Source organism: Elephas maximus, chromosome X (assembly GCF_024166365.1).
Source record: "Elephas maximus indicus isolate mEleMax1 chromosome X, mEleMax1 primary haplotype, whole genome shotgun sequence".
NCBI classification, from domain to species: domain Eukaryota; kingdom Metazoa; phylum Chordata; class Mammalia; order Proboscidea; family Elephantidae; genus Elephas; species Elephas maximus.
This window is the reverse complement of record NC_064846.1, coordinates 7,692,916-7,714,560: the sequence shown is the minus strand read 5'-3', so window position 1 is coordinate 7,714,560 and position 21,645 is coordinate 7,692,916. Positions and strand designations below refer to the sequence as shown.

Below are 21,645 nucleotides of genomic sequence, written 5' to 3'. Positions count from 1 at the left end.
CAGGTGAGGTCATTTCAATGATGAGTGTGATCATAAGGAATTTTTACTTACAGTATGTCCTCTGCCCAAAGCCTACTGAGTACCCAACTAAATGCACACTAAGTATTACCAATTGCCTCATTTAAATTACTGTATTATTTAATACATAAAAAGTTCCTTTTCTTTATGATAGTCCATTTGAATGAAGACCCTAAAACTATTTCTAAGGCTCTTCAAATAACACTTTACAGTATAATCTATATTTATCTTGTGTTGGGAGCATTTATAGATTCCAGCTATATGTCTTTGCCACAAAACTTGTTTTTCGTGCTCATGGCATCAGTGAGGATAAATAGAAGCTGTGGTGTCTGTGAAGACTAGTAGAGGGAAGTTCCCAATATCCTAATATATCAGTGTTTCTTCATGTCTGTTTCTGATGGGGTCCAGCAGCAGGTCAACATCCTTAGGTAAAGATCGGCTTCCTAAGAGTGAGCAGCAGTCATTGAAAGGAAAGTAATGAGAGCTAGGGTCTGCTGATCTCTTCCACAAGAAGCAATTCTTGCTGCCAACATTTAGAAACCAGTAGAAGTGGTCTCCGTTGGAAACCAGGTTTTGACTTACTGCCCTGGGCTGCCAAAAGTATTGCGGTAGAAAATGTGAAAGTAAGTTGAACTTTGAATTATAATTTCAATGACTGTCTAGTGAAATGGATTCATGTTCTGGCACTGCACCTTTGAGGCTTTGGGTTGATTCGCGTAAGATAAAAATCTGTCTGGTCTGACAGTTGAAAAGGTCGCAAGCACACTTGATGTCTGGTGGTCTCAGTACAATCCCAAATCTTGATTAAAAAGGAAGATTTAGGAACTATTACAGGTTTTTTCAAAATAATCTTTTCAAACAGTCATTTCAACATGTTTCAGCTTCAAGTTTATTAACTTAGCCAAGTAGAGATTATATTTTCCCTGCCATTTTGCAGTGACCTCTAACTCAACCAGAAGCTCTCACATGACTGAGGCCCTTTGGCTTTTGGACTGCTTATCTTTGAAAATGACGTCTAATTGTGATTGGGGTCTCCCTGGTATTAAAAATTGCACTGCCCACATTTTAATGCTGCCACTGTAATTCTAAAGCATGTTTCCTGTTTCCATTATGGGAATACTTGTTGGAATGTCTTGACATTTTTACTTCTGTAGATCGTGCGGTCTCTGTACCTATGAAATATGTCACTTTGAATTTTAAATTGGAGACTCATCTATTAATTAGAGATCAGCTGGGCGAACACAAGTTGAAGCTTTGAGATTAATTTGCTTCGGACCACAGATTGATAGATTTGTTTTAATGAACAGAGACCAGATTCTAGGTCAAACACCTTCATTTTGCATTTGGAGAAACTGTGACTTGCCCAAGGTCATACAGTTTGTCAGTGAACCAACAGAGTTTCAAAATGGTTCAAGAACGTTAATTAAGACAGATCTCATGAAACCCTAAAGGCATCCTGTAGGCGGGGCAGAGTGCTGTCTGCTGGTGTCCAGCATGCTCAGAGAGCCTTTAGTTCCATATCAGATTAGTCCACCACATTTTGTATTCGTATCAATTACATTTGACTATGCCAAAATTAAAATGCTCTCAGGAAACATCATGCCTTCTTTCCAAAATGCTGTAGTCACTGCCCATCTTGTCTTCTTCGAAGCCAGGATCAAATCTCGCTTCCTTGCTTGACCACCCAAAACCATGAGCAGTTTTCTCTGATTTCCTATTACATTCATTGGCAGAGCCATTCATCTGGCTCTTAAAGTACAGTCAGCACCCAGTCTGGATTTTTCTAGGCTAGCCCTGATTTAAAATAAAAATTTTCATTCTCCCCATAACTAGATATTCTGGAAGTTCCCATGGTGAGCCAACTAAATCATGTCACCCAAACTGCTTCGAAGACCCACTCAAAGAAAAATCCTTTGCTGTGTGCCTGATTCAGGGTTCAGAAGTTACATGCTAATTTACACTGTCATTACTCATTTGTCTACCCATCTAGAGTATAGCCACACTGTGGACGCATTGTTTAGCAGCTAATGAATTTCCCATAATGCTTACTTAGTTCAGTGTTTCCTGCTTAGTGGGGATGCAACGTATATTTTATTTTGGGGATTATTTCCTTAACATACACAGATTTTCCAAATGCCAACTTTGGGGGTACCTCGACACGTTGATTCTGGTCAGGAGTAGAGTATGGTGCTTTAACTAGGGGTTTAATGCATTTGTCTTGGTAATGTGTTGTGCTTATACCCCTGTCGCGTGTCTGTCTATCCTGCATACTTCTACAACTAAGAAATGATCAGTCTCTGATCTTCATATGAATGTGAGGCAATCTCAGACCATTGGTACCATGCATATGGTGTCCACATTAATTGACGCTCAGTCAGGCACCATAAACTGTGGGACACCACGCATCACTCCCTTTTTGGTCTTCAGTGTATAATGCAATGGGCTCGAGATGCTCCATAGAGCAGGCGCACACTTCATGCCACTGACCTTTTCTTTATGACATGCACTGTGTCAAGGGTCTGTGCTTTGCAGAGTGATTTTCTGGGAAAGTGCCATGCCCTCCCATGAGCCAAGAGTTTCAGAGTGTCCCATAAACACTGGGCAAATGGTGCCTTGGGGCCATCTCTCAAACTAACTGGAGGTACTAAGTAAGGCCCAGGGGAAGTTTAAAAAAACAGGAACTTCTTGAATTTGTTCTATTGATTTTTCTGCCAAAAAAAAAAAAGTGTAACAAATAAGCGTTTTCAAATGAAGGCATCAGAATAAACTCCAATTCTACAGAGTGATTTCCCGGACACATATGCAGGTATATTTTGGGGAAGGCTGGAGGTAGCAGGGAAACCCTGGTGGCGTAGTGGCTAAGTGCTACAGCCGCTAACCAAGAGGTCGGCAGTTCAAATCCGCCAGGCACTCCTTGGAAACTCTATGGGGCAGTTCTACTCTGTCCTATAGGGTCGCTATGAGTCGGAATCCACGGCAGTGGGTTTGGTTTTTTTTTTTTTTTTTGGTTTGGCGGTAGCAGGAGACAGGTAACAAAGCCAGGTCACTAACAAAGCCAGTAAGGAAAGGGCCGGGTTGTGAATCATTATTTATAACTGAACAGAATGGTAATTTCACAACTCTCACTTTTCAAATATGATACCATATTCATGGTAATCAAACTATTACTCAGTGTTTATGTATCAGGAGACCAATCTAGAGATTGATGACCTCAAAATGGAGGTTGTCTTTCAATTCATTTGAAATGCAAACTGAGTGGAAAATCTATAGCTACTGTGGCATTTTTTTTTTTAAAGCAAAATCAGGCACCTACATTGACCTCCTATTTACATTTCTTTGAGAAGGAAAAAAAAATCACATAAAAGCTATCAAGAAACACATTTCACAGCAGGCAAATTAATTGGTTTTACAGTATTTGAATGGAGGGTTTGTCAAATAAAACATGCCGTGACAGTTAATAGTGTCATTTAGAGCCAGAAAATTATTGGCTTATTTGTTATTGGATAAAAGGAAGGCAAACATTTTGTATTAGGAAGTTTTAATGTGTTTAAAATCCTCATTAGGGATTAATGGACATGCTTGCTTAGCATAGCGCCTCATTAATTTGAGGCTAAACAGTTACTTCTGTGTTTCCATCTCAGTGTTGTTTCTTAACATTTTTCCCCTTCTCTTTAATTAGATCTTGCATTTGAGTTTGGGCTCTACACCATTGGAGACGTAGAATTAATTAATGAGATTTATAAATCTAATGGAAGGGAGTTATTCTTAGCTATGGTTTCATTTTCGTGAGCAGTTAAATCACGTGCAAGCGGGCTCAGATCTAAGAGATTTCAGAAGTAGAGGGAAAAAAAGTGAACTTCTCTAAATATATTTAGCAGTGTCACTTGGCATTAATAGATAAAAGTGTTTTAATTAGAGTGATAAATAACAGGGGCGCTGGCAAGGATTCGGTTCCCGTGCGCACGGCTGGTTCTTCGGGATCACAACTGTCAGTGGTAACTCTCCGCAGAACCGCAGTGTCTTCCACTGGCAATTAAGACAACCCCAGGTGCCGGGTTTAGAGAGTCAATACGGCGCCAAGGTCCTTAGAGGTTAGTCTCCAAGTGGAGCCACTTTCTATCCAGTGTGTTCTGTTGTCACGTTTTTACTGAGGGCATGTGTGGATCCAATTTATAAAGTCTCTTCCACTTACATTGCGTTAAGGAAAATACAGCTAGGAAAAAAAAAGTCAAACCGAAATCTGGGTTTTTCGTTTGAACACAGACATTTAAATCATTAGCTATATATTTAGAAGAAGAATGTAGTCGTTTCTTTAGGGTGAGGGATGATGAATGTCAAGGAACTACCTTTCTTTTCTAAAAGACGGTCAAAACAAGAGCCAAAGATACATATTGAAAAGGTTCTTTTGTAAATGGGGTTACACTGCTTAATTTAAGACCCTATATAATGTGCCTGTGGAAACGTCTTCAGAAGCTACCAGAAAAACTTGAACGCCGACTTTGGTTTTTTCAATGAGGAAGCTCCTTGTTTCTTGAGAGAAACCATAAGTGCTTTGAAGAACTTGTCAATCTCTAATGTATTTTAATAGATGATCGTATCTTAAAATGTTTCATGCTGACAATCACATCATAAATTTATAAAATGCTTGCTTAAATACAAAATATTTAAAATATTAAAAACTAGCTCTTCTTTAAACAAGTTGAAGATGTCTTCCAATGCTATATAGGAATTATCTTTCTCTGGAGGTGATAGGTTAGTCGAGTTCTCCGTGCTCCCCCACAAAGTTGAGTTCATTTCGCCCCAGAGAGGAGATCATCGAGCCTTAGGGGCATATTTGGCCCTGGGCTTCATTTCTTCTGGCCTTCTGGGTAATATTACAGGAGTCACCACTGTAGGATCCCAGAAAATCATTGCTCCTACTGCTGGGCTCTCTGCTTTTTCCATTCAGAATGAAGACCCTTATAGATTAGAGTAGTTGAAGAACTGTGAACTGTGGTTAATTAGCTAATCAGTTTGAAAGTGCGGAAGGAAAGAGTGAAGAACAAAGTGTGACCACCATCTAAATCATCAGAGCTACTTGGCCCCAACTCTCCTCTTTCCCCCTGCCTTCTTCTTTCTTTATCTCCCCCTTGCCCTGTGTATATGTCTCCTTCTGTGTTTCATGCTGTAGCTCTTTCTCCCTCTTCCTTCAACATTGGCAGCTAGTTCCGTTGTACTTCGCTAGCAAACCCATGCTCCTGTTCTCCAAGACAACTCTTTCGCACCTTACCTTTCTGCTCAAATTTCCAATACCTGCCTCCCATTCTCGGCTAATCACTTTGCCGCATACTTCATGGAGAAAAATAGACACAATCAGACAAGACTACCTCATCTTTTCATCTTTAATTGCTCCAGCCCCACTGCTTAGGTACCCAAGCACTCCTCCTTCCCTCCTGTTACAACGGAAGAAGTATCCAGAAGTGTCCCGGCTCTGATTTCAGGCCAACCTCTCCAATTGTGTCCTGATCTGCTCTCTTCCTCTCGAGGACTTTGCTTTTACAATTATCTACTTTCTCTTCTGCTTTCTGCTACATTTCTCCCCCCTCTACTGAGTTATTCCCATTGGTGTATAAGTATGGCTTAGCATCATCCCTCTTCAAAAAAAAAAAAAGAAAAAACCTTGGCCCCACGTTGCCGCAACCTGTCACCCCATTTCTCTGCTCCCTTTCACAGTAAAATCCCTCAAAAGAATTGCTGCTATTACTCTATCCATTTCAGCCCCTCCAACTGTCTCTTCAACAGGTTCCAATCAGGTTTGTATCCCCACCATGTCACTGAAACAGCTCTGACCGAGGTTGTCAATGACCGAGACCTTGCCAAAGCCAATGGCCCATCCTGCCTCCTTGTCTTGTGCAATGGCCACTTTCTCCTTGAAGCTGCTGTAGGCTTCCCGAACGCCGTGCACACCAGATTTTCCTCCTCTCCGTCCACGTCCCCAGCTACACCGAAAAGCTTTGGTTTGCCTTCAGAATAGGTGGCATGTGATAGACAGTATGCTGCATTATGCGGGATGCAGATTCCTGGGACATGCCTTCTCTCTTGAGTAGACGGTCTTTTGGTTCAGTTTCATTTTAGGATTACTATTTATAGATGAGGCCTAAAGTACATGTATGCTACATATGGTATACTCTTCCTTATTATGTTTCTATTGGTGAGTACAAAAATTGGTTTGTATTTTGCATGCGTTAAAAAAAAAAACAAACATTAGCCGGGGAAGAGATAATGTACCTGGAATTTGCACTGAGCATCAGTAATCCATGCAGAAAATAAATTATATGTAGGAGATAGAGGGAGCCCCGGTGATACAGTGGTTAAGCACTGTAGCTGCTAACCAAAAGGTCAGCAGTTTGAACCTACCAGCTGTTCCTTAGAAACCCTGTGGGGCAGTTCTACTCTGTCCTGTAGGGTCACTATGAGTCAGAATAGTCTCGACAGCAGTGGGTTTGGTTTTTGGTTGGTTTTAGGAGATAGATAACTGAACTTAAAAGTGGACTACTATGGAGAATGAACTATGTAAAATAGAAGTGAATAAAAATACAAAATGAGTAAAACCATAGAATTCAAGATACTTGAGACATCATGTCTCCTGGTGACCAGTCCAAGGTGGAAGTGATGTTGTTATTTTTTTTTTAATAACTTTTATTAAGCTTCAAGTGAACGTTTACAAATCCAATCAGTCTGTCACATATAAGTTTACATACATCTCACTCCCTACTCCCACTTGCTCTCCCCCTCTTGAGTCAGCCCTTTCAGTCTCTCCTTTCTTGACAATTTTGCCGGCTTCCCTCTCTCTCTATCCTCCCATCCCCCCTCCAGACAAGAGTTGCCAACACAATCTCAAGTGTCCACCTGATATAATTAGCTCACTCTTCATCAGCGTCTCTCTCCCACCCGCTGACCAGTCCCTTTCATGTCTGATGAGTTGTCTTCAGGGATGGTTCCTGTCCTGTGTCAACTGAAGGTCTGGGGAGCATGGCTGCCGGGATTCCTCCAGTCTCAGTCAGACCATTAAGTTTGGTCTTTTTATGAGAATTTGGGGTCTGTATCCCACTGATCTCCTGCTCCCTCAGGGGTCCTCTGCTGTGCTCCCTGTCAGGGCAGTCATCGATTGTGGCCGGGCACCAACTAGTTCTTCTGGTCTCAGGATGATGTAGGTCTCTGGTTCATGTGGCCCTTTCTGTCTCTTGGGCTCTTAGTTGTCGTGAGATGTTGTTATTTTGTTGCAAAATGGTAACTATAAGGACAATTGTGTGTACGTGCATGAGTGTGTTTGAATGTGTGCATGGAGTTAGCATATGTATGTGTCTGTGTGAGTGTGCGTTTGTATGTGTGAGTGTGTGTGTGATTGTGCATGTTTGAGGTTGGCATAATTTGCTAATTGTCCTATATCCTTTATTCAAAGATTATGCCCTTTCTACCTTTTGGGTGTTATACTGTTCTTTCTTTTATGAAATAATAGTGAGAGTGGCTGTTTTCCTAATGTCCCTTCTTGACAAAATAAAAAGGTGGCAATTTTATATGCATCCCCTATTATTATTATTATTATTATTATTTTCCTGTTATGTGAAATACAAAACACTGAGAGCTTGCAATATATCCCCATGCCCTTGGTGTATTAAGTTGCAGCGTGAGGAAGTGACTTGTCCCAAGTCACACAGCTAGTTAGTGGTAGAGCTTGGACCTGGAACTTCTCTTTCCTATCTCCCAATATGTGTTTCTTTGCACTACTTTACAAAGTCATAGTTACCTGAAAATGAGATCGCTGCTTTGCAATTGTATAGTTGCTCTATGTTACAAGAGTTTGCTATGATGATAGAGTGCTCATGAGCACACGACATTTCTAACATTTACTCTAACTGACGGAAGTCAAAAATGAACTTCACTTCTTGATATGTCTTTTCTATATGCTTCCATCATGCGGGCTAGCCTTGTAACTTAGATCATGCACGGTGGCGTGGCCATGGATAGAGTTCGTAAATGGCCTTCCTTTACTCCAGTGTGTACATCTGTATTTTTACAGTCTCTTTTAAAAGAAGAGACTATGGGCCTGCACACAAGACAGCCCTTAGGATTAATGGAAGTGCAGGAAGTAGGAATTTCGTGGCATCAAGACTTTGATCCTAAATGGTCCTTGGTTGCAGTGCTAGGACTTAGACAGGACAGACATGGGTATCCCCCGGCCCTGAGGAATTTGACGCATACCTAGGAATTTCAAATGGAAGGTCCCATGGCCAGCAGACACGTGAAGGAGAGCACAGGCAGGAAAGGGCAAGCAAGTATTGGGACAGAGTTGGTGAGACTGGCTTGGGGAGGTAGGAAAACAGCTTGAGCCTGAGATGCCAAGATAGGAATCTAGGCGAGAAGCCTTGAGAAGGTATGAGTAGGATGTCTGGCCTTGGAGGCCTGTCCTGCAGAGACCGCATGGCCCAGGCATGAGTTTGGGCACTGGCAGCAGCAGCCGCGGCAGCAGTAGCCACAGTGACCTCACTGTCTGGCCCAGGTGACTGACCAGAGGCAGGACCTCCTTGGGGGAATGCTGGTCAGGCAGCCAGGCCCTTCCAGACAGTTCTTGGTTTCTTATAGTAATATCTCCAGATGTGTATCTTGGTTTTCTTTAAGACTCCTAACCCCCCTGTTTATGGCTCACTCTTCTATTAAAAAAAAAAAAAAATAGAAACTAGTTATTAGACCAAATAAATGAACAGTGAGCTAATGGCTATTCAGAGCCTGCTGAATGAAGTGCTCTTCACTGGAAATTCCATCTGCCATTAGGTACTCTCCGCTGACTATGGGCCTTTCTGCGTCTGCATTCTGCCATCGCCATACCTAATGTAATCAGTGAAGAGATGTCCTCCTAATGAAGCACTGTGCCTCCCCCTCCCCTCCCCTCCCCTCCCCCAGCCCCTTCTCTCTGCCTGTTGTATTACCCCTCATGTCCCATTTCCAGCCTCCTTTGTCACCTTCAGTGAGAGCCAGCAGATGGAGCAGCAGCCTGAGACTCCTGACACACTGGGCCCCTGAATAGGATTTAATAATTGGTGGTATTCACAAGAAGTCACGGGGGCCAGTTTACGAGGCAGTGCGACTATCACAGCAGTGGTCCCCAGGCCTTAGAGGAAACTTAAACTAAAAGGTGCTAATGGAGAATGACCTTCTACTAGCCTCTAAGACTTAACATGCACCCACTACTGGGCTAGGGAACTTTATGTACCTCACTCCATTTCAACCTCCCAGCAGTCCTGCAAGTGACTATTTTTATTCCGCTTATATGAAAAACAGAGGCTCAGAGAAATTCAAGTTACTTGCCCAAGATCACAAAGCAAATTATCAGAGCTGGGATTTAAATCCAAGTCTGTCAAGCTTCAAAGGCCATGCTTTTTTCACTACCCGTCAGTGCCCCCAGAAAATAAATTATCCCATTTATTTGCTCAAAGAAGTAATAGTTGATTGCTACCTCTTTCCTTTTCAATTTTCTTTCCATGTAAGATTCTTTACAAAGGATCTTTTTCTGTACTTATAAAATGGCATGTGTTGCATTCCTTTGATGGCAATGTTCTACTTTTTGTTCGTCCTTTCTTAGAGAGAATGGTGAATATTAGCTTGTTTTACGTGGGGTATTTTGACCATGTAACTTCCTTAAAAATTGGCCAGAAGCAGTTATTTGAAAGTAAACAACTCTGTGAACACCAAGGACTTTGGCTACATTAAAATGAAATTGGAAGATGAGTTGGCAGTACCATGTAACTGTTGTGAAATCTTTTTTTTTTTTTGTGATTGTTGTTGTTTTGATTAAAGTTATATTACCTGAGGACTTCTGTCTGCAGCTTATGTAATATTAACTGCTCCCATTTAATCATAGACTCATGAATACAAACTAGACTAGGGACAGGTTAAGGTGAGGCAGTGAGGCGGGAAGCAAGGGACAGAAGAATCCTAATGTGAACTGGGTTTGTAGTTTTCCAAATTCAGTTTTGAAAACTGGGACTCCCTGGACGGGGAGGTATGGGGATCCCAAAACACATGCCAATCGGAACTGCAGAGGCTGCTGTCCCCTGATTTTACAAGTGACTAATGGTGGTTTTTTTTTTTTTTTTTTTTTTTAATGGTGGAGATTAAAACATTTAAAAAGATTGAAAGCTCACCTGGTAGTCCGACAGCATAACCTGACTTTTCATTTGATTAGTAACGCTTTGTCAGGGAGCTGTGGCCCATAAATCAGTCATTTGGTAAACGCGGCAATTTGTTCATGAAAGTGCAAACGGAGTCCGTTTGGAAGCTGCCGTCACTGTTAGTTATGGATAGTGTTTAGAAGGGTGTTTGGTCTTGGTGGTGTATGTGACTCAGTGTGCACTCGTTAGAGGAATCCACGCTTTCACTGGCAATTAAACTTGTATTTTGAAGTTTTGCTTTGAAAGATCTTTGTCACAATAGAACATCTAGAATAGTGGGTTTTGATCACCAGGTATTGTGGGGCATCTTCGAGATGATTTTAGGGGGAAAAAAAATGACCTCTTTCCCTTCGAAACCCCTTAAATAATAATGTACTCAGAGGCATGCTTTGAGCTCCTCTGGGTTAACCATGTGATGATGACTATTCTTTTAATGTTTTACATTAATCTTCATGTTTTCTATTAGTGCTAGCTGCTGTTTATGTTTCCCAATGCCACAATCAGGGTATTTTTGATATCTTGCATTACCCTAATCGCCAAGAAGTATGCTCCAAACTGATTAATTTCAGGATGATTAAAACATCCTATGCAATTCGTTTATTGTTGCTGCAGTTAATTGAATATTTGATGCTTTAGAGGTACCCCGAGTCTTTCCTAAGATGTGGATTTGTCACCAGGCAGATGATCTGTGCGTGGTCTCTCAGTGGCTACATGGGGTGGCAGCCCTGCACTTTCACATGCAGAGGGGGTAGGCACTTGGGAGGGTTTGCCGTCCACTCACCACCTGCCCGACGTGCACCTCCTCCCTCCCTGGCCTGCAGAGAGGACCACATCCGTGCCCGGCACAAGAGGGTCCTGGGGGCCAGGAGTGAGAGTCCGGGCTCCCGGGGCGGCATGCAGCCTGCTCTCTGCTCCAGGAGGAGGGGGCGGCGAGGGGGAATGCAAAAGGACTCTGCTGCTCTGAGTGGCTAACTTGTGCTTTGTGGACTATCTGAATACTCAACAGTGGATTTAAAGGGAGGAGAAGGTGGCTTAGGCAGTAAGCAGCGGCTTGGCAACTCCACGGGTAGCAGTTCTAATCCTGGTGTCACCACTAGTTCTCTTCAGTGGCACACCTGTCTGAGTGACTGCTCCAGAATTCCTGCGATAGTTGTGTGGGGGAGAGAGAAAACGAGAGAGCCAGAGAGAGAGAGAGCAACTGGACCAGATTGGGGGCTGAGCCCCAGGCACAGATCAGCTTTCTTCTAGTGTGCACACAGCACAGTGACCCCCTGCGCACTCTGCAGGGGGCTCAGGGACCAAAGTGGCTGCTGGCAGCCCCGCCACTACGCGGCCATGTCAAACCTGTGGCCTCTCACTCCCATATGGGGTGAGGAATATGGTGGAGAACTCGGCGGCTGGGAGCTACTGTCTGACTTGGCTCTGTCCGGGAACCCGGTAGGTACCTTTGCTTGGCCGCTCCAGCAGCCCCCTGCTTGGCATTGCCGTGTGTCTCCTGTGTAAGTGTTGTCTGTCCACTTTGCAGAGAGCCTTGAAGGCAGAGACTATGTTGTCTTCAGTGTCTTTCAGCCTTCCCCCTTGGCACCATCCCGAGCACAGTGTGAGCTCAGTCAGGATTTGTTGTCTAAAGAAGTAAATGGAGACCTGCTGAATAGGCGGGCAGATGAATGAGGGCGATCCTGTTACCCTTGTCATGACTACCTCACAGTGTGGGTCCCAGTGGGCCTCTTATTGTTTGGTGTCTCGTCCCCTCCAGACAGTTCACCCTGAGAAGAGGCCAAGTCTCATAGTAATTTGTCTCACCAGCCCCCCTCCGCATGCCTAGCACTGTCCTAGGCACTTAGGAAATGCTTGCTGGCTAATTAAAAAGCACTTGCATTTGTGGCTCAAGTGTAGTTGTCTTGAGATGGAAACAGCTGTAGGGCAAGGTTAGATGAATTCAAGGGGCTAGTGACTGTACGATAATATTGGATTCCAGTATTTTCTTTAAGAAAAAAAAAATCTGAAGGCTGGGTGTGGATAGATATTTATTTGACTGCCCTTGTCTGTACAGTCTGTCCCACTCTGGAATGTTTCCAACTTCAGATTTGCCGCGAAGCCCCAGAGTCCACGACTTTTCCTGTTTTGACAGCATTCCCCCCCCCATAGGGAAATGGATGTTTATAATTCCAGGTGTGGAGATGATATTTGCAGTTGACAAGAGTGAGTCAGATTTTGCCTTGAAAAGATGAGAAGTCTGAACTTAATAATAATAGCAGTGAGGAGAACAACCAGCGAGAGGTAATAACCTGACTCATTGTTTGGGGCTTTGCAGGTTACAAAGCACGCTCACACCACTTCTCTCGTTTAATGCGCTCAGAAACCCTGTGAGACTGGAAAGGGACAGCCATTATTATTATGATGATTGCTTATTCTACAGTTGGGAAAACCGGAGCTCAGAGGGGTACAAGGGTCTGTCGCCAAGTGATAGGGCCAGGACTCACACCCAGCTCCTTTGGTTCATAGGCTGTGTCTACTTACTGCTGACACGTTGTCCTGTTTCATTTCAAACTCACAAAACTCACATTGATGCCTTTGTGTGGGAAAAAGGGAACAAAGACCTTTTCTTGAGACTGGGCCATAGGCAGCCCCCACAATATAATGCAATAATGATGTTGAAAATTCACGCCTTTCTTACCACCATTTTAATCTTTGTCTGGGGGAAGGAGTTTGTTACAAATTCAGGAATTGTCTTGTAAAAATCAGTTGCTAGAGTACTGAGCAATGGAATGAGATTTTGCTTGCAGTTAAGAATAATCAGTTGAGGTCTATAATCCCGGAATATGTTAGACCAGCATCTCTCGGTGTATGTTCTACAAACACTCATTCCATAAAGTAGCAATAGTCGTCAACTAACCCAGCCCAGTGCCGTCGAGTCGATTCCGACTCATAGTTGTCAATTAGAGGGGAAAAAAACCAAAACAATAAAACCCAGGAATTCAATGGTCAAGAAAGTTTTCCAAGTGCTACATTGAACTCATTAGACAGGCATCTCCAAGCCTTTCATTTACACTGTGGATCCTTAAGACTGGGATGTGGAGTGCATAATTTCCCAAACTTATCTGGGCACAGAACCTTTTCTTTTCTCCTGGCAAACCTGTTAGCATGTTGCAGAACTAGGGGGCAGTCTCCTTTGTAGCCCTTACCACAGCTGTGGTTGTGTATTATGTGATTCTTCATATTCACCTTCCCTTCATGCCTGCAAACTGCACAAGGCAGGAGGCTCTCTCTTCTTTTTGTATCTCTGCCTAGCACATGCCTGGTGGCCCAGTCCCTGGCCCTCAAAAAATATTCGTGAATGCATAAATGAACTGTAATAGGCCAAACCACCTGTAGTTCCCTGTCTAAAATCTGTACTTAAGGTCCTTTACAATGAAAAAAAAAATTATTTTTTTTTATGATGTGTACCGGAAACTCTAGTGGCGTAGTGGCTAAGAGCTACAGCTGCTCACCAAAAGGTCAGCAGTTCAAATCCACCAGGCGCTCCTTGAAAACTGTATGGAGCAGTTCTACTCTGTCCTATAGGGTCGCTGTGAGTCGAAATTGACTCAATGGCATTGGGTTTGGTTTTGGTTTTTCATAATGTGTACCCAGATGACTTTTTCATACTTCAACTGTTTCTTCTACCCAGTATTAGAGTATTATAGATATTGAAAGGGTGACTGTATCATTTATCGTCCAAACTGGGACATCGTTGAGGGTGGAAGGAGACACCTCAGGATAACAAGTGTAAACTGGGACTGACCTGGTTAGCCCAGGATGGATGACACCCTCAATATTCGTGACCTGGTCTCAGCCCAACTCCCCCACTTGGGATTCGATGCTCCTTGGAGCAGTAACTTCCCTTACATATAGAAGGTATTCAATAAATGTTGGTTGGAATGAGTGTTTGTACAATGGTGACTTTAATGCTGATTTAGGGTATGCTGGTGATTCTAGTCTGTGTTTTTTGAAATTGAGGAAAATTGGAGCCATAGTCTGTTCTCCATTTCCTCAAATGTGGTTGAGCTCATACTGCACTTGCAGAACAACTAGGGGACATGACTTAATTGTCCTTGCAAGAGGTGTGGGATATAGAGAGCCTGTGACAGTGCTCCCTTCCAGGGCTGACCTTTCACCTCCCAAGGCAGTTAATTAAAGAGACCAACTGTTCTACTTATCAGACCTGAAAGGACATGAAATGATCAGATTGCAATCCTGGGGAGGTGAAGTTGTGATGGGGAGAGTTAAGAATGCTTGAGAGAATGCCTATAACCTACACAGGTGACATGGTGGCTGGCAGACCTTTCTCCAGTTGGTTGTCCCACTTCCAAGTCCCTCACCATGCATTGCCTTGTAGCTAGGTTTCTTATTTTGGTATTTGGCTTCTTCCTACCACTGACTATGGAGGAAAAGGACCATGTGCCTGACACGGAGTAAGTCCTCAGCACATTTCTACTAGTTGATTGATTGGGACGGTGTCACACTGGGAGAGACGGCTTATGGGAATTACTTGTGTATGTCCGAGATTCTAAGTGTCATGGCAAGAATGCACTTTGCACGGGAGTTTAGCCTTAGTGTTTTGGATAAGAATTGTAGGCATTTGGTTGGACACCCAAGCTAAAACTCAATTTAATCATAGGAATATTTTGTGTAGGGCTCGTCGTTTTTTTTTTTAGAATTTTATTGTGCTAAAATATGTATAACAAAAATTTGCCAGTTTAACCACTTTTAAGTGTACAGTTCAGTGACATTAATTACATTTACCATGTTGTGCTGCCATCGCCACTGTTTCTAAAAGTTTTTCATCACCCCAAACAGCAACTCAGTACCCCTTAAGCAATACCTCCCCACTCCCTCAGGCCCTGGTAATAAGCATTTGTCTCTCTGCCTTTGCCTATTCTGAATATTTCATATAAGTGGGATCATACAATATTTGTCCTTTCATGACTGACTTATTTCTTAGCATAATGTTTTCAAGGTTCATCCGTGTCATAACACGTATCAGAACTCCGTTCGTCTCTATGGCTGAATACGACTCTGCCGCATGTATATACCACATTTTGTTTATCCATTCATGGACACTTGGATTGTTTTCACCTTTTGGTTGTTGTGAATAATGCTGTACTGAATACTGGTGGGTAGACATCTGTTTGTGTTCCTGCTTTCAAGTCTTTTGGGTATATAGATATAGGCCTCATTTTATAAAACTCTAAGTTTATGAATAATATACTAAAATATTCCAGAAGGTCAAAAGGGCCTTAGCAATCACAAAATCAAACTCCCTCTTTGGATAGATGAGCAAAGAAAGCCAGGTGCGGGGAGGGGGTGGGCAGGGAGGGCTCAGGTCTCACGGCAAATCAGTGACAGGCAAGTCCCTTTCTTTCTTCACCTTGCACTATGGTCCTACTGCTTCATTCAAGTGAAACAAAATTGACTGTTTGCTTCTAATTATTGCTTTGCATTTAACAGGAAAAAAAATTGATAGCTAGATTGTCTTTATTTGCATTTTTTTTTCCTGTACAGTAAACAATTATACAGTCAACTTCTCTGAGAATAACTAGGAGATTGTGTTTAATTGGTTTTGTTTTGTTTTGTTTTTAGGTAAGCCTTCCCAGTGATCCGAGCTGTGTTGAGGAAATCTTGCGGGTGAGCTTAAACCTTTATTTCTGTGCCTTTTAATAATGAAGCGATGTACCTGCTTAAGCTGTTCCAAGTAATTACTGTTCTGTTTCCAAGAGGCTCGTGATGGGGAATCCTAGCGTCCCACTTCAAGACCCTTCTGCTTCTATCACCTGTGTCATTTCTCACCTGTGCTTTCCCCAACCTCTACCCAAGCTGGTCTTCTGCTGATCTTACTAAGCTTTTCTCCCATTCCTTCAGGTCTTACTTTTGAGTCTTGGACAGAGAACTCACCACTTCCTTTAGGAAACTGATTCCTTACTCAAGCCTTGTGAGTTACCTTAAATCTTGGCCTCCCTGTTTTCTGGGATCTCAAGTCAAGCTCACGGCTGAGTCCTTCTGCATTGTTGATGGAACATAGCTATGGAGACTGTGGCCTACAATGAGGGGATGTTGTGGGAAATGTTACTAATGGGAATGAATTTATGCATGGGAATGGAGTGGCATGGAGGCCAAAACAAAGTCGAAAAAGACTGCTAGAACATATCCCAAAGTAAACAATTAAACCACAATGAAAAACCAAAGCAAAGCCCTCTCCCCTCTGCCCCACTCAAAAATAAGAGTATCCATTCTATCTGGCTATTGACATCATAAGGCAATATGAGTTACCAAGAATAGGAGTCGAGAGATGTGAGTTCCAGTCATGGCTCTACCATTTGTCACCTCTGTGACTTCGGGCAGGTGACTTCATCTTTCTGAATCTCCCTTTCTCGTCTCTAATAGAGGACAACAATACCAGCCCTAATTCGCTTATAAGCTGCCAGGCTGTGCATAAATGCTCATTATTAGAATAAAGATCATCAGTGTAGCCCTGAGAAAACCATGCAGACTTTCAGTGTGGACAAGAAACTATCCATGTATCAAGAAAAATCCTGTTGACACCTCCCACCGCCACCCCTACTCCCTCTTGGGCCTGCCCTGGCTAAGTGCCTTCTTAAACCTGTCGCCAACAAGCTGATGACAACTCATGGTGACCCCATGTGTGTCAGTGTAGAACCACAGGGTTTTCAACGGCTCTGACCTTCCGGAAGTAGATCACCAGGTCTTTCTTCCAAGACGCCTCTCTGGGGATTCCAACAGCCAACCTTTTGGTTTGTAGCCAAGTGCTTAACCATTTGCACAACCTGGGGACTCGTAAGTGCCTTCTTAAAAAGAAAGAAAAAATTGCCATCAAGTCAATTCTGACTCATAGTAACTATATAGGACAGAGTAGAACTACCCCCATAGGGTTTCCAAGGCTGTAAATCTTTACGGAAGCGGACTGCCATATCTTTCTTACACATGGCTGGTGGGTTCGAATTGCCAACCTTTTCAGTTAACAGCCCAGCACATAACCACCACATCACCAGGCTCCTTAAGTGCCTTCTTAGCAGCCCAATATTCAGAAGCAAGCCCTGTGAAAATGCAGCCCAAGGAATAAGAACAGAAAGCTTTTTCACATCTAGTTGTCTCCTCACCTGATTTCCCCTGCTGTGTATATTCATGTCCCTGTTTCAGCCCCAAAACCGTTCTGTCGGCTATTGACCAGATGAGTCATATCATGGTGATCAGAGGTGAGACTCTATGGCTATTTGTATAAGAGCCCACCAGCCCCTCGGTTGTCTCTCCCCAGGGCCCAAGGGCAGGGATGGAGGAGGGGTTGCTGTGGTGAAATCCACAAGTGTGATGCACCCTGGGGACCCAGCCACCTGCTCCTTCCCACTGGGAGGGGATAGGTAATACGCACCAAATCTTCGTTAGTCAACTACCTTCCTTAATGATAGGCAACGTTGAAAAAGATGTCTTACTCTGGTCTAGACCATACCCTTATTTTCCTCTATTCTTCCCTGAGCCACAAGCATAAATGGCTTCAGTGGTCTTTTCTGAAATTCCAAAGGAATGCTGGAATCATCCGAAAAACCACCACCTAATTTGTCCCAATTGGAATTCTTTCCTTCAGAGCAGCCCAGCCCCGTGCCTAGGTGGCTCGCAAGGTGACTAAGCGAGGGAAACAGGGCAAACACCTGTTGGAGGCCAGCAACTCCAGTCTGCCTGAGGAGCCACTAGAGAGACAACAGAATGTCACTTCAACAGCGAAAGAAAAGGAACCATTTGCCTCAATAAGCTTGTAAAAGATGGCACCCTTTTGAGAAAGTCGCAAAAGTCCTTCTGTTGCTCTTGAAAGAGAAATCTAGTGGAACATATTTTTTTTTCTCTTTCTTTTCTTCTGAAGGACTATGGATTGTATAGAATTCTTTTTGCGACCACACCATTAAGGAGTGGGCTTTCCTTTACTGAAGAATTAAATGTTTCATTCCCCATGCTTAGAACAGAAATAAGCCTTCTGAGGTTGGTGTCCAAGATTTTATGGCTAATGCTTACATTTTAATAGTCCACATTACATGTCACAACAGAGGGCCCCTTCCGGGACTTTTTTGGTACCACACGCTCCTGTTCGTCTTTGTCCTGGGACCTTGGAGCCCACCGTAAACTGCTTTGGGGCTTCGCTCCCCATCTGCCTCCTTCTTGGGGTGCAAGTCCCTTTTCTCTGCATCTCCACTTTTCTCTGACCCACTCAGTGCTTTTCGAACTAAGCAAAGTCAAATCAACATCCTTTGCACACCCAGCTCGGAGCAGAGATGTGCAGAAGCGGGGGGGGGGGAGGGTAGGAAGAGCAGGCTTCTGGCTTCTTGTGTGATTCCATCACTTCCCACTCGCGTGGCTTTACAGCCTCTTCGTCTGGAAAAACAAACAAAGAAACTACAACAAGCCAACAAAGATCAACAGTTGCTGTGAGTTCGATTGTGATTCCTGGAGACCCCACGTGTGCCATCGTAGAACTGGGAAGGCAGGGGCTGATTATTCACCCACCCCCACCACCACCCACCACCTCCGGTGCAGGAAGCTGGACACTGGACACGTTGTTTGCATATGTAACATGGCAATTTCAGTCTGCTTGCTCCCCAACTTTCCCACCACACCGGCCCCCCTCTTTTTCCCTCTACTGCAGCAGCCAAATGCATACAAACCCACTTCATCTCACACTGGGACAGCCTTGGCTACCCAAGTACAACACAGCACAGCCAACCTCTCCCCACTAGCAGCCCCCCAGTCTCCCAGGCACTGGAAATGCTTTTGCCTAATGCATTTTTTAATGCATTTTATGTTGACCCCTCTTCTCAAAACGGTGTTCAAATTCACACCAGTTGACTTTCTTTTAAAGAGCCTCTCACCGTTTCTCCGCCAACTTCTACTTCTCTTTCTTTGTTCTCCTGTTCTCACAGTAGATTGTAACCTACCTTGCCTGGACTTCCAGCATTTTCTTCTTGCCTGCATGCCCTTGCAGGTGCAGTCACATGACAAGTGGATTAGACCTGGTACGGCAACCTTATTTTGCTATAGCAAATAACTGCTTCTCAAAGTGTTTGAGCCTCGTCATCTTATTTTGACCATAGGAATTAGGTCAGAATTTTGAGTCCCACTTTACAGATCAGGAAATCGAGGCCCAGAGAGGTAAAATGGCATGCAAGTAGGGGTGGGGCCAGTCTCTAGCAGAATTAGAAGCCGGTCTTGTTTCTAAACCCAGTGATCTTTGCACTGCACCCAGCTGTCTATCACCTATCACAAACCTACAGTGAGAATCCCTGGATTAAAATAAAGTTCTTGCCCTAGGCAGAAGCTGACTTATTTCTATCAACTTTAGCTAAGAATACCAACACACCAACATAATTTGAGATCTTGAGATTTAATTCTTTTCTCCTGCCATTCTTTAATATGTGCAAATCTCATTTCAAAAGGTACTTTTGACTGACAGCAATGACAAAAAATAATGACTACTAATAAAGGAAATGATAATGATAACGTGCCACTTAATGTATGCCAGGCACAGTATGTTACCATGTTATGGCATGTAATCTTCACAATAACCATAAAGGATTATACCAGTGGCTGCATATCACAGGAGGGGAACATGTGAAAGCCAGGGAGGTTAAGTGACTTGCCCCAGAGTCCCATGGGTCCCACAGATCTGTGTCTAGAAAGCCAAGGATCTTAACCATCATGCCGTCCGCTCCTCCTGTTCCTGTTGGTTAATCTGGATCCAACCTTACTTAACAGGCTCCAGGCCAAGCTATGATTCACATTATAACAGCATTAACCAATAAGTTATTTCAGCTTCTGTCGTTTCCTTAATGTTTACGGATTCAATTATGTCAAAATAATTCCAAGTTGTTTTTCAAACAAACCAGAATTCACCAGCCTACAACACCTTGCCACCAAACTGCCCTCCCCCCACTGAACAGGCTGCATCAGCTCAAATGTCTTTGTTACTTGTCAAGTATATTATCGTTTAATATACATTTTACAAATTCGAAATGTGAAGGCAACAGGCTTCACAGTGCCTCCGCCAGCAGGCCGTTTACTCTTTAGAGTCTAGCTACCCTCGAGTGCAAACAGAAATGAAAAGTAATAACAACGCGGGCCCCAGTGATGGCATTTTGCAGTTACAATTCATCTATCATGTGAGGGATTCCTAGGCTGCTCATATGTAATAATATGGGCACCAGCAGCCGCTTCTTGTCTGAGCTCCATGGGGTTTTATGGGTCCTAGAGTAATCATTTCTGGAAGAGTTAAGCCAAGGAAAGCAGCATGCACGAAATGCTACTAGCTAAGAATGGATGTTCAATGATTATTTGCTCTCTACTGGTATGATTGATTTGTTCCTACTAAGAATTTACTTTAAAATATCAACAAACTATCAATTAAATCCTTTCTAAAGTCGAAAATGCAGATACAGCGTTTCTCGTAGAGTTGATGCTGAACAGATTGTGTTTCCTAGCAAAGTACCTTCGGTGGTTGATAATTTCATAGTCAAACATCTGTAAGTGTAATTCACTGTTTATGAGGGATGGTGAATGTGCTAGCTAAGATTTAGAGAACTTGATTTGATAAACGGTACCTTTTTACACATTTCGCCCTGCCATATGGATCAGGCTGGTAAACACCTACGTGGGTACCTCTCTTTGATTACAGCATGGTCTGTGTTTACAGCATTCTAAATTATGGCAATTCTACTTATTAGGTTTGTGTTGTAGTTTACAATTTTAACGTGGAAAGAACTTACCAAATAATTACAGGACTGCCAGGTACTGTGCTTGCTATTTTTTACTTCTAAAGGGGAAACAATGAAAAAGCTCATTTTATGAGATGAGGAAAAAAAAAAAAAGATCAGGAAACACAATTGGTCAGACAATTATCTTTGAAAGTAAATTTGATTATATTATCATAGCTATTCAGCATAATCAAGCACCTTTCAGTAGAATTTCTCTTATAAATTTAACCAATAATTAGGCAACCGATTTTATATCCTGTCAAATTAATGTATAAATAATGCTCAAATTGGAATCATGCAAACGAATTTCTATACAGCTCTCTTAAATACTACCCCTTTCTGGAATGTTTCAAAAAGCATCTCCCCTATTTTAGGTTGGACTTTTAAAATGACAGTGTCTTGAAATAGAAATATAGTGCTCCATCTAAGAAAGACAACAACTGCTAAATATAATTTACACTATAATTAATGTTAACACTGATGAAGTCAAATAAATGAACTGACTAATGACCATACCCTCTGCTATTCTGATGACTAGCTTTTACCTGACGACTTTGGGAAATATGCAAATTTGTCAGCAGGTGAAAATGCCCTTGACTCGGTAAATTACGTGGAGTATTACCTTTTCT

General features: G+C 42.9%; 1 protein-coding gene across 1 annotated transcript in view; it reads left to right on the top strand.

The window, feature by feature from the left end:
- The window catches only part of AFF2 (ALF transcription elongation factor 2), a 588,903-nt gene that overhangs the window by 328,455 nt on the left and 238,803 nt on the right, over positions 1-21,645 (top strand). Inside the window, exon 4 of the mRNA XM_049871652.1 lies at positions 15,849-15,893. Within this exon, the coding sequence (XP_049727609.1) occupies positions 15,849-15,893 (45 nt within the window). The remainder of the gene's footprint in view (positions 1-15,848; positions 15,894-21,645) is intronic.